We start from the raw sequence: 16,790 nt of genomic DNA, 5'->3' as shown, positions 1-16,790 counted from the left end.
GATGTTTACTTACGCCTTCTCTGCAAAAGAGGGCACAAAAAATATACTAAAGATCTTAATGAAAGATAATGGGGGAAGGGAAAAAACAGAAAATCCTACAGACTGAACTCCAAAGTCACCACTCTTTTTGTAGTTTGCCTGGACCTTCTGCAGTCCCCTGAGCACTGTGACTATATAGCAGAGATGCTTGACTTCATCGCTAATTTGTACGTGGTATTTCATATATCCTAGTGTGAGTGCAATGATGATTCTGTCACACTTAACAAATGAAACATAGGATAGACTAAGTGCATTTAAGATCTGCATTAAAGAGATGCATGGTTTCAAATAAACAGCAATAAATCCTGTGAAAATATACAATATTAGTTTGCTTCTTCAGTCAGTCTTCTAACGGGACTTGAATCACGTTTGTATGTAGAGTCCACTTTTATGCAGGAGCTTGGCTGTGAATCTACGGGATAGTGTCTCCAGCAGAGAGACGCAGCAATTCTGTACTAACCCTGGGAGCGGAAGGGCAGGACCCAGAAGGCAAATTAGCATCCAGAGCATAAATAAAGAGAGGTGAATATACACAGATATTCACTGGAGAGGCTAAACATCAAACCACTGCTTAGGCTGCAAGCAACAAAATGAACCCTGAATCAGTAATGCATCCCCTTTGCCTACTCGTCATGGTTACACGAGAGCAGCAATGTGTAGGAGGCACGAACACGAACAACCCAAACTAACAAAAAAGCAAAAAGGCTAGGAGAAGGAAAGTGGGGAAGTGGAAGTCCCTTAAAGTTTGACATCAGATCCTTGAGGAACACTGAGTGATATACAGCAGAGTTGGCATTTACATTCATTATGCATTTATATATTGTAGCAGAACCTTGGAGGTTCTCGCCTGCTTCTTGTAGATAAAATCATTGCTGATGACATGGCAGCCAGGAATCACTCCCAAAACATTCCCATTCTGCCTTGCTGGCTGTGAGAAACCTGTGGAAAGATCCCAGCAAAACCAATCAGCACAGACCTGCTCTGGCATCCAGAGTCTCCAGTGTTTGACAGTGCAGATCTAGATCCAGAGATGATCATAAAATCACTGCAAAGGTCCAGTTCTTTTCAACACTCTCTTGGCCAACTTCCCCAACCTTCCAGTCACATTATCTAGTTCATCTAATTAATAAAATGGGTTTAGAGGTTTCAGATCTGGAAATCATTAAAAAATTCTTGAATGAAGGTGTCAGATAAGTACAGACAATTATTTTTAGAAAATATTTAAAGTGGGTTCTAAATTAGTTTCTAAATCTGTCCTTCCTAAAAGTTCATTATTATGAACTGAGCAACTGCTGACAAAAGTGGAATTTTCCTCCCCTTTACTAGACTTGCTTCAAACTGCACATTTTTGGAGGATATCAAAAAAGTATGTTAAGGAATTCTCTGCTGTTTGCTAGTGTTTGGGATTCATGAGAAAGAAAACCCCGAACGTGTGACTTTTCTTAAGAAATCTCTTCTTTGGGTGAATCCTCAAAAGCAGCAATAGTGATATACACCATTATCCTGCGGTAGAGCCTGAAGGGCCATACAAATGTATGTTCAGCATCGTTTTGTAGAACAAAAACTACATCACAAGCAAAGAAAAGTCTAGAATCCATCATGTTACCAAGCAGGTTAGTGAGAGATACAGGAACAGCATCCAGGCCTTCTGCGTTTCAGTCCTGTGGCTCAGCCAGTAGACGGCACCACCAACTAAGTCAAATTATATTCCCATATGAACTCAGAAATATAAGCTTTTAATATGCTGGCAATAAGCACAAATTATAGTCCCAAAAGGAACCAGAAATACAGGCTTTTAACATGCTGGCAGTAAGCAAGCTATAAGTAACCCAAAGAAATTCACTGTTCAGTTTCAGTATTTCTGCAAAAACATGTTCCATCTTACTGCAGCCGTATTTGCACAGTTCTTCAGCAGAGCTCAAGCTCTGCCCTGTCTAGTTGTAACATCATGCAAAAGACAACATGAGAACTCTTATTGTCATTTTTTCTATTCCTTTCTTGTAAAATTCCCCAGCTCCTCATGCTACACAACGATAAGACAACTCATCATATTTACAAATGACTGACACAATTTTCCTCAGAAGCTGTTACTTCAAAGCACCAAAGGATCTTGTTTGTCACACACAAACACAGCACATTTAGCTAGGCTGGACATTACCCACCTTCTGGCTGCTCAATTTCCTAACAGTTCCATCAGAAATCTCTCTTTTTGCATCCATACTTTTTGATAATTGAAACTGCTTCCTACTACCCGTAACCGTCTCCTTGTTGACACCCTGCATCTCCAGATGCTATCGGGGCACTTTCTTAGCTTCTCTCCATTTCTGAGGAAAACCATGCAACATTATTTGAGCTTACTGATGTTGCTATCATCATCATGATCACTTCAAGCCTCCTCTAGATTAAAATACCTCCACAGTTTTACGGAGGAAACTTTGCAAAAGGATTTTGAAAATACAGGCAAATTAAGCCAAACCTAGACACCTTTACCTATCATTTTATTAGCCTTTTAGTAAGTTACAGAGCTATCATTTTCTCTTACAGGAACTACATTAGTTGATTGTATCAGGTTGTACTTCTATTCTTAATCATCCTGGTTCAAGAATCAAAACAAGGATTTTTATTATTGTTATTCACAATAATTCACAATAATAAGCTATTATTCACAGGGCATGTGTTTGATAGTCAAACCTGCACTTAGGAGGTTTTCTATAATAACTGTGCCACCTCTGTTTCCATTAGACATCTAAAAAGAAATAGTGACAGCAGATGAACTCTGCGGCAAAACATTTCTTTTATCTCTATTATGCAACATAAGAATTTCTCCCTTGGCCCCCAGCCATCTCAGCTCTCCCATTTACAACCACAGGTGATTAGCTTTATTTTGTGAAAATAAAGGTAGCAGATGCACTATTTCTTTTCTGTTTGAGTAAAAGATTATATGGCTGAACTGAAATTTCTGTATTACAGAATTACATTATAATTATGTATGCACACAAAAGAAATACATTTGGAGATGGGTATTAAGCTGCCACATGCTCTTTCATTCTTGATTCACTGCCTTAATCACTAAAGTGCTGTGCAGATTCGGTAACAATCTTGCGTGACTACAGCTGCTGAAATCTCCTTAAGGCCTCAGCACACAGCCCTGCCGCAGGGACTTACCACATCGCATGCATGTAGGTTGGAGGTAGACGTGGGCTGCTGACAGGGGTGCAGTTGTAGGATCTCATAATTCTTTCGGCCAACAGAAAGTTACGGAATAAACTGGCCACAAGCAGGTCCTGCCTGAAGAGCTTCTGGAAAAGATCTGCCAAGAGATTTCATGGCTTAGTACATCCACATTTGTATAATATTAGTACCTTAGGTCACTGACATGCAAAAATCATTTAAACAATTAAAAAACCTTACTCAATTACTAATTTATTCCAGTAACAAGAATTCTACAACACTTTTGCTGAGACATGGTATGACAGCTATTAAAAGGACTTCTGCCCTCCAAGTTCCCTTACTACATGACAGTTAGTCTCCATTTTACATTTAAAGAATTAAATATTTTCTACCTCAAGTTGGTTTTCCTTTTTCTGGGCAAAAGTTCCTCTTCTGGTGTTTCACTTAAACTCACATTCCCTAAGTTTTTGGAAATTTCCAAGGGAGAAAAGGATCGGTGTATATTGTTCAATCAAGAATAACACACCTGTTAACTGGCACTCTGATGGGCTCATGAAAACGCAAAATGAATCCTAAAAGATACCAGACATGCTCTCTTCTATAGAGGCAAAAAACTACCTAAGCTGCTGTACTGAGCATGAGTAAGAGCTCAGCTGGAAAACTCTGTACAGATTTGCCCACCCATGCACCAGAATAATGAACTCAGAACAGAACAGGGGTCGAGGAATAGTATGAAGTTAATCAGGGGAAAGACAGGCTATCTCCCCAGTAAAGGAAAAAGAACTTATTTGTGAGCCTCACAAAGGCTAGAAGAAAATAAGACTCCTTTTTCTGTTTTTTCCCCCCCATACAAATACAGTAAGAAAGAAAATCATCCTAGCTATGGCAATTGTGCTGGTAAACAAAAAACAAACAAACAAACAAAAAGGTTTCTGGTTTCTAATTACCAAGTTGCTAAAATTATTCTGGTACAGAGTGAGTGCAAACAACTTAACTAGTCTTAATATCAAGTCTGATCTATTATTTTGATATCAGGCTTTATTTTTCTCCTATTTTCAGTGTCTCGTTTATCTTACTCCTTTATCCTTCTACTCTGAATAAGCAACACTCATTTTTGGTGCAGACTTGATCCTCTTGCAGAAGTCTTACCTCTAGGTAAGACGTTCCAAGCAATAGTGTCTGTGATAGCTGTGAAGATCCAATTCAGTTCTCCTAGAGGAGTTCTCCTGTCATTCAGTCTTCCAGGAATCCTGCAAGTGAGGAAAAAAAAAAAAACAAGTAGGTTACCTGTTTAAAAAGAATATATATATATATTTTTTGGAGATACCCTCATACACACACTCACTCGTCTAAGGCTTAACCAAGGGTCATAGAGCACAATATTCCAGAGTTTTAATTTTATTATTGTAAGAGAGTTTGCTTCCTTTTTACCACTTCAAAGGTTTCCTCAAGTGAGATCCTGAAAGAAATGAAATCTTTATCTACTTCTTGCAAAGACTGACATTTTTAACCTGTTTACTACTGCAAGGCAATAGCGGTATCATAAGCAAAACAGATTAATCAAGAACTAATGTTGCTAAATAAATGTTCTTTATCCAAAACCTGTTATTTATAGATTTGCTTGTGAGAAGAATTGCTAGATAAAGGATCTAAACTATGGGAAAACATTTTGGAAGATATTGCAGAGATGGTGCTGATTTCTGAGAGATGCCACAGAAAAGCTTTTTCTTTGGATTAAAAATGCCATCTGGCTTCATTTTTATTCACAATTCACTTTTTACTGAAATAGTAATAAATACAACTGATATTACAAAGTATATGCTCAAGCTCTATATTGTCCCTGGGTAAGAAGTCTTCAATGATCATATTCCCGAAGCAAACAAAAATTTTTTAATAGTCATTATGCTCAGAAGGGCTGGAAAATAGTGTCATTAGATTAAAGGTAACACACACTCTTCACAGCTCTCTGTTGCTGCAGACTGACTAGAAAAATACTGCCTGTTCATGGAGATCCAAGATCTACCTCATTATTCATGCTAGAGTGTCATTTAAGAAAATCAGCGCGTGCATGCATATGAAAACTTGACTTCCTGAAGTTAGTGTTCATCCTGCTATAATTTGTTGCCTCACCATCACTGTTGCATGCAGGTGCAAACACAACATCTTGTTGAAAAGTTAGGAAATATAATCAGCAGCTTTTCATTCAAACAGGAGGCATTTACTGCACTAAGAACTTCCTGATGAATACAGTGGCATTCATGGAGATCAGTACATCGACCCTGAACTCCTTAACTAAGTTTCAGATTAAACATTACCCTATAGGAACTCAACAACAAAAGATACATTCTTCTCAAATTCTGTAAATCTGATATTATCAAAATTTCAGAGTGAAAAAAATCGCCTTGAAAAGCACTAGCAAACGAACTAAAAGGATGCCAAATACCTGCATTCTGGACCCTCCTACAGCAAAGGCACAGCAAAAATTTAGGCACCACATTTTACTATCATGCAAGATTTGATATTTGCTTATAGAAAACTATTTAGTTAACCCATGTTCAGCACAGAGGTAGTCTAAACACTCTGTGTACAGTCACATAATGATCTTAACCCTTTGTGCCATGGTAGTACTGACAAGCCTAAAAGTAAAATAATAAATACAGTGATTTTCTTTCTACTGTGTTCAATTTTCTCCAAGGAGAATGAATCCCTGTCCTCTGAAGATTGCAAGTGCAGGGCACAGGCGAAGCAAGCGGCAGGCAGCGTCCCTGCTGCTGCAAGCTGCTCCGTGCCCCAGGCATCCTGGAGTCTCTGTCCATCTGCTTCATACGCACGTCTACCCAGCCCACGAGAGGAAGAGTAGTTTCATCTCCAAAAATATGGAAATCTTGTCAGCAATACATATCAGGAGTCTATTTGTGATGTGGTAAGGTATTAAAAATGCTCAAGATTCCAATTACTAGTTTTATTACATATTGTAAAGCAGAAAAAAGTGGGACTAATCAATAACCACGACAGCAGCTTTCCAAATAGTGATCTGCTGCTGTCCCTGCTCATACGCAGGACATGCAGTGAAAGCGAACAAGCAAAGACTGAGATTAACTTTTAGGTAAGAAGAAAATAACTCAAATCACACAGAAAGCTGAAATATTCATATAGCTATCCCCTCTCTCTAATAAAGAGAAATGGAAAGACCAACCAGTGAGTCAGCTGGGGATAAAACAGCTACTTCTTCCATGAGCATTTAATAAATAAATGCTTTTAACTGTTTGCCACAAGCCAGAAGTTATTATAATATACACGAGAAGTATTGGAATGAAACAATATTTTGAAAACTCTACATCTGCAAAATTAAAGGCCTCAAATGTGGCTATACTGTTAATGTTCCTTCCCTCTTCAGAAACTGCCAAATCAGTTTCTCCAAGCATGCATAGATGCAAAAATATATATATATACATGTTCATATAAATATATATGCATTTTTCCAAGCATTTATATAAAATGCATATGTAAGTATATAAATATATGTGCGTGTGTATATATTTTATATACATTTTTTTATTATTTATTTTTATTATTTATATACATTATTTTATATATATAAAATATATACACACATTATATACACACACACACACACACATATAAAAGTTGACTTGCATATAATATAAGTTTCTAAACTATGTAACTACTATTAATACTTATGTATTAACCTCTCTTCCAAAATTACTGCATGATTACCCTGGTCTCCTGAAATCTTAGCATCTGAAGTTATATAGCAATATTCCCACTGTGTTTTTAACAATGATGTCTACAGATAAAAAGGAACCTTTTGCTGTAAAATTTCCATGTGGCATGAAGACCCTCCAAGCGGTGTTTTTTTAAAAAAAAACAACCAAACAAACAAACCCCACACACAAACAGAAGGAGTTTACCTAGGAAAGCCAGTCCCATTCAAATGTGTTGCAATATACCTGAGAATGAGGCAGTTGAGGAAGACATGCCATACAAAAAATGCTGCATGGAAAACAGCAAAGCTAAGTATTTCGTGATGGTAATACACAGGCAACCGAGCACGGATCACAAGAAAGTGGCGAAGATGCACGTCTTGACGTACCAGAAAGCAGTGGATGGAGAGATGATTTTGCCTTGTATTGCTGAGACTGACACTAGAACATTGTGCCTAGTATTCACATTTTGATACTGATTTTAATCATTCAAAAATGGGGCATATGGAATACGGAAGGTATAGAAAAAGCTACAAAAATAATAGCAAATAAATGCCATATAGTGAGAAATTTAAGGAGGCCACTCTATCCTACCATGGAGTAATGTGAACACTGGAACAAGAGGGAAAAATCCTGCTGCTAATGAATACTTTACGCTAGTGGAGAAAGAAAGAAGAGTACTTAACCATGAAAAGAAGCAGACACAATTGATTCAAAGGTTTAGGGATCCATGCTCCAGAAAGAAGCATGGATCTCTTTTCTTCTCTCTCTCTCTCTCTCAAGAAACTCCCTGCTTTCCTTCCGGGGCAAGTTTTCAAATTTTAGAAGTGTCAAGACAAAACTACATGAACCAAGTGATTCCTCTACTGCAACCTGCTCTTCTGCTAAGTACGGCAGCCTTCTTTCCCAGGCAGGTTTGCATCTCCTCTGTACAGCCACAGTTTGAGACAGGCAGCAGTGAACATCATCTGGAAAAATCCTGCCTGTCTCTCTATCAGAACAAAAACACACATCTCTGAAACAGCCTTCATTAAGTGATCCCCCAGAGCAAGCAGAGGGGACACGAGGCCACACAACTGCTCTCGTCAGGGTTTCACATAAATATTTGCATTACAGAACACACTCTGCAGCAAAATAACAGTGTTTCCAGGCAGAACTTTGTTAGTTAGAAACCGAAGTGTTCCTTGCTGAGATTGCTTAGCAAGCCAAATCCTGAGCTGATGCTGTTTGATGGCCACTTTCAAGCCAGTTCTTGGTGGAAACAGAAACAGGAGCTTCAGGACAGCGCTCGAAGCTTTGGACCAGATGGGAGCCACGGAGCAGTCCCAAGCGCAGCTCATCCTCGAGGCTCTCTACTAAATACAGACGTGCGCCGACACAGGTCTCACCGCCGGTACCGAGCAGCAAAGACAGGCCGAGCTCCGCGGCTGCGGCCAGCAGCCCGGCCCGGAAACCCCTGCGACTTGGGCAATCTCCTTCCTCGGGTACAGCGCGCTTCTTGGCTTCTGCACTGAAAGACTTAAAATAACGGCTCACCAGTGTAGTACCAGTTTTACTTTAGATTTTAAAAATCCATTTGGTGTTTTTCCTTTCTAAGATTAACTGCAGGATTCATAGGAAAGACAGCTTCCTACGAGGGTGGGAACCAACACGCCGCCGCCTCCCACGGCGCGCGGCAGCAGGCAGGTTCAGGCCCTCCGCGCCGTCACGCACGGTCAGCGAGACACCACTTCCCTCCCTCGCCCCGGGCTTGGAGCGCCTGGGACCCCGGCGCGGGGAGCGCTAACGCGAGGGCAGGCAGCGGGCCGGGGCCGCAGCGCGAAAGGCCCCGCGGCGCGGTCGCTGCCGAGCCCCACCGCAGCTCCCAACCTGAAAGGTCATAAGAAAAAAAAAATACAGCTATCTCCTATTTGCTTCTTCACCACTTCCTATAGAGAATTATTTAATATAATCATTCATTTTTAAAAAAATATTTCCACCCTTCTTAAAGGAATACACTTGCTTTTTGTCCTTTTTCTAGAGTTCCACTGCACTCACCCATTTGCCCTATACCATTTTTCACATGAAGTATTATTTGGGGAATTGGTATGTTCTCCTTGTACAATGTGTTCTTTCAAACCTGTCCTGCGACCACAGACTAACAAGTTTTTAAAACGTATTTCTGGACGGGCATCCACATGATGGGCAGCTGCAAAGCGCCACGAAGCACTCTTCGCCCCGAGAAGTATTGCTGTCATCCTGGTACCACTTCCCAGGTCCTTCACACAGTGCTCTGACAAGTGCCAGAGAGCCTTTGACAGCGAGGACAAGGCAGACCTCATTTGTAAAAACTATTTTTGAGGGAGGGGAGGGGAGGGAAGGGAAGAAAGAGCAGGCTGCCTCAGCTGTTAGCTGCAATTTGACATCTCCAGACTCTCAATTGCTTCTTCCATCAACTTCCTGACTGAGTCTTTACAAAGACCTAAATCACGGCGGTCTACTGTGAAAAGCCAGGACTACCAAATGTCATGGGCACCAAAGAGCTCCTGCGAGGTGCAACCGTCAATGTCCTTGTCAGAAATTCAGCAAAATCTCATGAATCACTTTAATTACAGGGGAAATATTGACTTCAAAGGATGCCAGCTTTTCCCTTCAGGTGGGCTCTAGCATTACCTCTACTTTTGGACATATAAAAATATAACATTAAGATATGTGACACAATGTGTAGACTTCAGAAAACAGGATGTTTTAGCATTGACCTATACCTGTGAAGAGTCCCAGTAATTTTAGTTTTGGAGAAAAGGGAGAAACGAGAATGCCTGGCGAGCGCCATGCAGGCCCTGGGAAGCTCTTGCACTGCCAAGAGCTGCTGTGCCAGAAACAACGCTGTTAATTTGCTCAAAGACAGCACGTTTACATCGTTGCAAAATAACGTGAATGATGCAGACGTGCCGTGATGAGGCTCCTGAAGCCTTGGCGAACTACTCAAGACAGACAAAACTTTTGAAGTTCTTAAATTATTTACTCAAGAGGGCTATAAGGCTTTGTACACTAGTTTTCAATCCTGTTATCTTTCTATATAAAGATATGAAAGAAGTGTTGCCATGAAAACCATTCTGTTGAGTGCGATCTTCACTTTGTATGTACAATACACTTTACATGCACCAGAGACTGGCACCTTGTGACAATGGTGATAAAACTAAATACTCCATTTCAATAAAAGCAGATTTATTACAGAACAGAAACCTTTCAGATCAACATCTTCAAAAGCGAAATTTTCCCTCAAGCACTAATGAGCGATATCGTGCAGACAGGTAGTGTGGCAAAGCATCTCTATTATACCACGACTAACACACTTATATTCTGAAATACACTCTAATCCCTTCTACTGATTTTTTAGAAGAAAATAAAGGGGTTGAAATTTGGTCTTCCTTCCAATTTTCTGTTCTACAGGTAACCAATTAGCTAAGGTTCAGAGGCTCGCACTGAAGATATTTGTCATATTACAGTATAATTTCTACATTTTCTCCAATTACTTTATTCTTGTTGTGTGATATTTTGGAATTTTATCTATTCTGCCTCTAAATTGGCTCCAACTGATTCATTACTCATCAATAATCAATACACACTAAAACATTAATAATTTCCAGTCTCTGACACTCCATAATAGCTAAAATGGAAACAAGAGTAATTTTAGTCAGAAATCCGGTATTTTTAGTGGTTTTTATAAACGGATTCTGTGCAGGTGACTGACAGCCTGGAGCCAGGCTCTGCTCTCAGAACAGCGGCAGCAGCACGCCGGATTTCGCCCACATTGCTCCTGCCTACGCGACTCAGGGCTGACGTGCAGAGCAGATCCTCCGAAACGATCCCTGACAGCAAGGCGCTACCATCCATTTCAGTTGTGAAAGGGAATTTTAGTACCATATTTTTATGGTCATTTGAAAAGACTGACTTCTAAATGGCCTCACACAAAAGCAGGAACAAGTCTCAGGTCACCAGGATTTTTGCTTAGAAATTTTCTTCGCTCTGCCTAATACCAAATGGACTATCTAGGAAGATAAAAAGTCCCAGGAAAGCAATATATCATTGACAAAGTGGCTCCGGAGACAGAGCCTAATGCTGCAATATGAATTAAAGCATTCTTGTACACCCCTGGCTGTTGGTATCTAGCTTTATTTTCCCATCCCTATATCAAGTTATGCCATTCTTTAGGATTTTCTTTTTCTTTTTTTTCTTTCTTTTTTTTTTTTTTTTTTTTTTTTAAGGCAGAATAAAGCCATAGTTCATTTCACCAAGCAACCACACAACTCGCTGCACCAGCACAGACTGCAGATAGCTTGTCACTGAGCAGCTCTGCAGAGAAGGACCTGGGAGTGCTGGTGGATGACCAATTGACCATGAGCCAGCAATGTGCCCTTGTGGCCAAGGCCAATGGTCTCCTGGGGTGCACTGGGAAGACTGTTGCCAGCAGGTTGAGGGAGGTGATCTTACCCCTCTACTCAGCCCTGGTGAGGCCTCATCTCCAGTACTGCGTCCAGTTCTGGGCTCCCCAGTACAGGAGAGACATGGAGCTACTGGAGAGAGTCCAGCGTAGGGCTACGCAGATGATCAGAGGGCTGGAGCATCTGCCCTACGAGGAATGGCTGTGAGAGCTGGGCCTGTTCAGCCTGGGGAAGAGAAGACTGCGAGGAGATCTTATCAATGTGTACAAGTACCTGAAGGGAGGATGTCAAGGGGACGGGGACAAACTCTTTCCAGTTGTCCCCTGTGACAGGACAAGAGGCAATGGGCAGAAATTGAAGCACAGGAAGTTCCCCCTGACCGTGAGGAGGAATTTCTTCCCTGTGAGAGTGACGGAGCACTGGGACAGGTTGCCCAGAGAGGTTGTGGAGTCTCCTTCTCTGGAGATCTTCAAGGCCCACCTGGATGCAACCCTGTCTAACATGCTCTAGGTGACCCTGCTGAGCAGGGAGATTGGACTAGATGATCTCCACAGGTCCCTTCCAACCTTACTGATTCTATGATTCTATAAATACACATTAGAATATGCAACACGTTTATTCATCAGGATGCTGGTTCAGCCTAGATAATTAGAAATCCAGGCCCTTCAGAGAAGGCACAGACTAATTTAATCTCGAACTCTGCAGTCTAATTAGAATATAAACTCTTCCCCCAGTTTTAAAGACAACTACATTATAAATTACAATATACACATAGGCAATCCAGAAAGTATTCTACACTTTTCTTGGGACTGTAATAAAAAACATGTGTTTTCTGTAATTGTGTATGTAGCAGATTATGATGAGGAAGTTTAAATATTTGATATCCACAGGAACCTTCTTCCAGCACCATTTCCACGTAGACAGCCTTTTAAAAAAACGTATGCGTGCTGTGAAATTATCAACAAGAACCAAGAACACAGAAGGAAACAGGACATTTTTCCAAACAGAAATGACCATGGAAGCGACTGCCAGCCACTGAGAAGGTCTGCTGGTGAGGAGAGGCCAGCCGGAGAGCAGCTCTTGCTCCTGCGCTGGCTGCTAGAGAGGAACCGCGGAGTCAGGAGAGCAGGTGAAGCATAGGATCTAACTTCAGAACCATTCCTCTCTCTCACACCAAAAAGCACCAAACCAGCAGCAGCCCGTAGAGCATCCAGGCAAAGCAAGTTTAAGCTTTGTGCAGATTTCCTTTCTGTTTCTCGTGTCCTCAAAACACAGAGGCAGAACGTCCACACGCAGTATGGACAGAAAACCCTGTGCATGATGGACCTTTCCCTGGACTCACACATTGCCACTGGAAACAGTGCCAACGCTTCCGAGCCCCTGCCTGGGCCAGGCAGGACCCATTTTTCCCATAATACTTGGAAAACAAAACAGATTCATAAAGAGGCATCAACACGTCACCCAGCTACTCAGGCATTGCAAGGGCCAGCATTTGCTGCTTAATAACCCATGTGCTAGAGAAGATGCAAACATGCCTCATTTTTTAATTTGAACGTTTGTACCATCCAGCTTAGAAGAAAGTGGCAAGCAGTATAAACTCATGCCCTACGTGGACTGTGCAACTTCCGAAGTCACACAAAACACCTCTGAAGCACGCAGCAACCCAGGAAAAAGCCTAGATGGGTTAAATGGTAACAATCAAAAAATTTGAAAACTCAACATAGCCCTCAAGATACAAGACATTATGAAAAACATCTCTGAAGACACATACAAATTAATTTTCCTAGCTATCTGCACACATTTCTTTGGATTTCTTTTCCTGCACTTTTTCCCCCCCACATACAGTGAGGTGACATTGAAGCAGGACAAGAAACTAGTAAGCTTAAGAAATAAGTAAATCTATACTTATGCATCTGCCTGTCACTACTGCGAGTCCTGCCTCTGTTCTTTCAATTGAAAACTGAAAAGTGATTTTTCCTTTTGATAAGATTAGTGCCTCCGAAATAAGCTTTTACAAGAACCTTGGCTTAGCTCCTCCATCTTAGCTGGGATACAATAGCCAAATTTTCATGTGTAAAATTAACATAATTAAATATGTAAAAGCTGCTGATGAGCCTCACTATTCTAAAATACATATCATGGAAGACTTAAGGGCATTTAACCTCATCTCAATGTAAAATGTGCAAATTACTCAACACGGTAGGATTTACTAAAGCAACAACTGAACACAAGACATTAGTTAGCTGATGTGATCTCACCCTCATTGCCTCTGCTGTAGCAGGTAATTTGCTGCTGGCAGTGTAAACAGTGAACGACTGCTGCACTTCAATGCACCATGTAGACGACTGGTAGAGAACCAAGAAACTATTATAAATACACACTTATTATCCAGAGCCCAGCTCTCCTAAGCCTTTACAGGAGGCTTTTCATTTCTACAGTTCTTATCTTCTTAGACAAAAGACGATCATTAGACTCTGGACATCCCTGTGTCAGAAGTGTGGACCTATGGTTTGTTCTAATGAATCTTGAAAACAGTGTTTCTAGAGGCAAAACTTCTCAGAAATCAAATGATCTTCAATTAATCACCCCAAGTTGGTATGTGTGTATCAATGACCCCAGAACAGGACATTCAAAAACAGTCAGTAAGGGGCAGAGATCTCATGCATCTAAATGGTTGCAAAAAACTACTGCGCCTGTATAAGAATGAAAGAAACAGAGCACATTACAAGGAACAATTATTTGATTATTTTTGCAGTAGCCTATCTTGTTTATATAGACTGAAGATTTACAAGACCAGTTGTCTTTCTTTATCAGCTTGCCTCAGCTGCCTAAGAACCAATAATTATGATAAAATATTGTTTGGATAAAAGGATTATAACATGCATCAACAGTATTAACAGTATAAAAAACACCACCACCATCAGAGAGAAAGAATAGTACAACAGTGTAGTGATAAAGTGAAAAAACAGTATTTCTGTTAGAGTTTTTCTATTTGTTTGCTGCTGTTGTTGGTGTGGGGTGCACGGCTCAAAGAAGAGAAGGAAAGCAGCTCCTGGAGACGCTCAGACGTGCAACGTGGAACGACTCCTTGCTGCACTCTAGTTTCACACCCTGATGCACACCATGTACACTGCTGCTTGAGCCCCAGATTCCCAGCACCCTACGCACCAGGATGAGCACCAGCCCAGGCCAGTGTCCCGACCTCGCGTCAGCCAGTGTGATACGCTCATTGCTGTTCATCTTCAGCGGGGCCCCGTACCTCAAGATTTTGCGGCAGACTAGGGCCACACTACATCAGCTATTCATGCCAAATGGTCCAAGGGCTGGGCTGCAAGAACACCTCCGGCAACCCACCTCCATCAAAACTCACACCCAAGCCAGCTGCATTTGCAGCCCAGCAACGCTGGACATCAGGACACAGCTGCAGCCCCCGGCTGTGGTCACCAGCAACCTGGCTAGCTCCGAACGACGGCACGAGGTGCAAGGTCTGCACGACTGCGCTGAGCCGGACAAAGCTCTAGTGCAGCAGCAAAGCCCCCTTAACTGGGGCTGCGGCATCACCACTGAACGAGTTCTCTTTTCTACAGTTACTGCCTATTTGGACAACATATGGTAAGAGAATAAATGACAAACACTATAGTTAGACTCTGGGAAAAGCTCTCCAAAGAAATTTCCTCTCAGACAAACAGGAAAAATACTGGACATAACCAGGAAATTAAGAGCAATGAAAAAAAAAACAAATCATAAAATCTGGCTTACTTCTCTATTAAATCCAATGTGACTCCTGGCACCAGTCTGACACTCTTCTGCATACAAAACCTGCAGAGAAGAGAATAAAAATAAGTCATTCTAATTAAATATTTAATGACACAGCTTTGTGGAAAGAATATGGAAGAAGGTTTCTTTATTGCAGTGTTTCTGCTTATAAAATAGTATTTGAATAATAAAAAAAAAAAAACCCTTGCCACAGCATAAGAATCAAACAATGCCTTCAATATTTGTTACATTCACGATTATGCAGCGATTTCCATCATATCAGCTGTCAAAATTGTGGTATTGTAGCTGCCACAGTGACAAGTTTTCCAACACATAGAGAGAGGAGGAAAAAAAGGGTTCACAGTCCTCCGGTACAGTCCCTTGGGAGGAGCACAGAGCCACGAAAGCTGAACTGGTGTGTGTTACTGGAATAATGATTAGCATTGGCTGGGTTTCCCTGAAGAGATCTGGCACTGCAGGCAGAAAGAGTGATGTGTTAAGTTCAAACACCAGAGTTATTTAATTAAAAAAATGCTGACTCCATTTTCTCAGTATTGTAGATACCACTGCTTTGGAAATGCCACCACTGGAAAATGCAAAGTCCTCTTGGAACTACTACATGTGGTACCTAGAGAATCCCAGGAGCAGATCATCCCCAGCAAGCGTGGCGGGGGCAGAGGGCCGCCAGCCCGGACCCCCGCCCTCGCCTGCCTCCCCCAGAACTCCGGCGCCCCGGCTTCGTGGCCCCAGCAGCACCTCGGGGATGAAAAAGAAGCAAATCCGAGTTAAGAAATGAGTTCCTCATCACTATATTCCCAGTCCATTTTCCAAGTATTTCAGGAATCCACTTCCCCTTGTTTAGTGGAGAATGTGCCCAAAGCAAGACGTAAATTCCTATGAAATTGCTACGCTTCACTTTGTGCTAGAAGGGAAAGCCCCAGGGAGGGAAGGCAAACTCATAAAAGCAGCCTGCAATGTCCATCTCCCTTTTGTGTCTCTCTAGACCCATGGTATCCACATCCGAATGGATCTTCCCCAGTAAAGGAGAGAACAATTACTTAAAATAGAGCAAGATGTGCAGAGCCCGCTGTCGAAGGCTTGAAGACCCGCTGTACCCCGACTTGCGGGCCGTCTACTGCTGCCAAGGACAGAGATGGGGTCTGAAAAGCTGTGTGGTCTCCAGGCTCCTTTTCCAAAGCAAGGGCTTTCCATCATTGAGAAAAGCCTTAAAACTATCTAGGAACACTACAGTGTTCATACAACCTGCTAAAAGAAAAATTTTCTAATTCTGCTTTACAGAACTATGCAGGGAAATACCGTCCTCAAACAAAAACCACAGGCAGCTTTCAGCAAGGCATAATTCAGTTACTGGCATCCCACAGGAGCCTCCCTGCAGGCGAAGGGTGCCAGAAGACTTCCCAGCTCCGCTGGTCCATGCCTCTAGCTTATGCCATATCAGAAAGGATCGTGATACAGTAGTGCAACTTCGGGCCGCTACACACTGGCTTCCAGGAAGAAGAGTTCCACCTATCACCCTTCCTACAATACTCCGTTCTCACTTTGGAAGCCTCTCTGCCAAGTTATTTTTTGGCCTGACTGCACTTAGCCATATTTCAGAGGCTCACAGATTAACAGGACAGAGCTGCAAACGGCTGCAAGACAAAAGGTGAAAAAA

The 16,790-nt window shown here is 41.7% G+C and overlaps 1 protein-coding gene across 6 annotated transcripts in view; it reads right to left on the bottom strand.

Annotated features, from left to right (window-relative positions):
* RPTOR (regulatory associated protein of MTOR complex 1) overlaps nt 1–16,790 on the bottom strand; it is a 153,389-nt gene that overhangs the window by 78,550 nt on the left and 58,049 nt on the right. For all 6 annotated transcript variants that reach the window (XM_062591395.1, XM_062591394.1, XM_062591396.1 and 3 more), the window contains 3 exons: nt 15,119–15,178; nt 4,360–4,460; nt 3,205–3,349 (listed from right to left, as the gene is read on the bottom strand). In XM_062591395.1, coding sequence (XP_062447379.1) covers nt 3,205–3,349; nt 4,360–4,460; nt 15,119–15,178 — 306 coding nt within the window. The remainder of the gene's footprint in view (nt 1–3,204; nt 3,350–4,359; nt 4,461–15,118; nt 15,179–16,790) is intronic.

The sequence above is a fragment of the Rhea pennata genome, chromosome 19 (assembly GCF_028389875.1).
Source record: "Rhea pennata isolate bPtePen1 chromosome 19, bPtePen1.pri, whole genome shotgun sequence".
Taxonomy (NCBI): Eukaryota; Metazoa; Chordata; class Aves; order Rheiformes; family Rheidae; genus Rhea; species Rhea pennata.
This window is presented reverse-complemented; position numbering and strand designations above follow the sequence as displayed.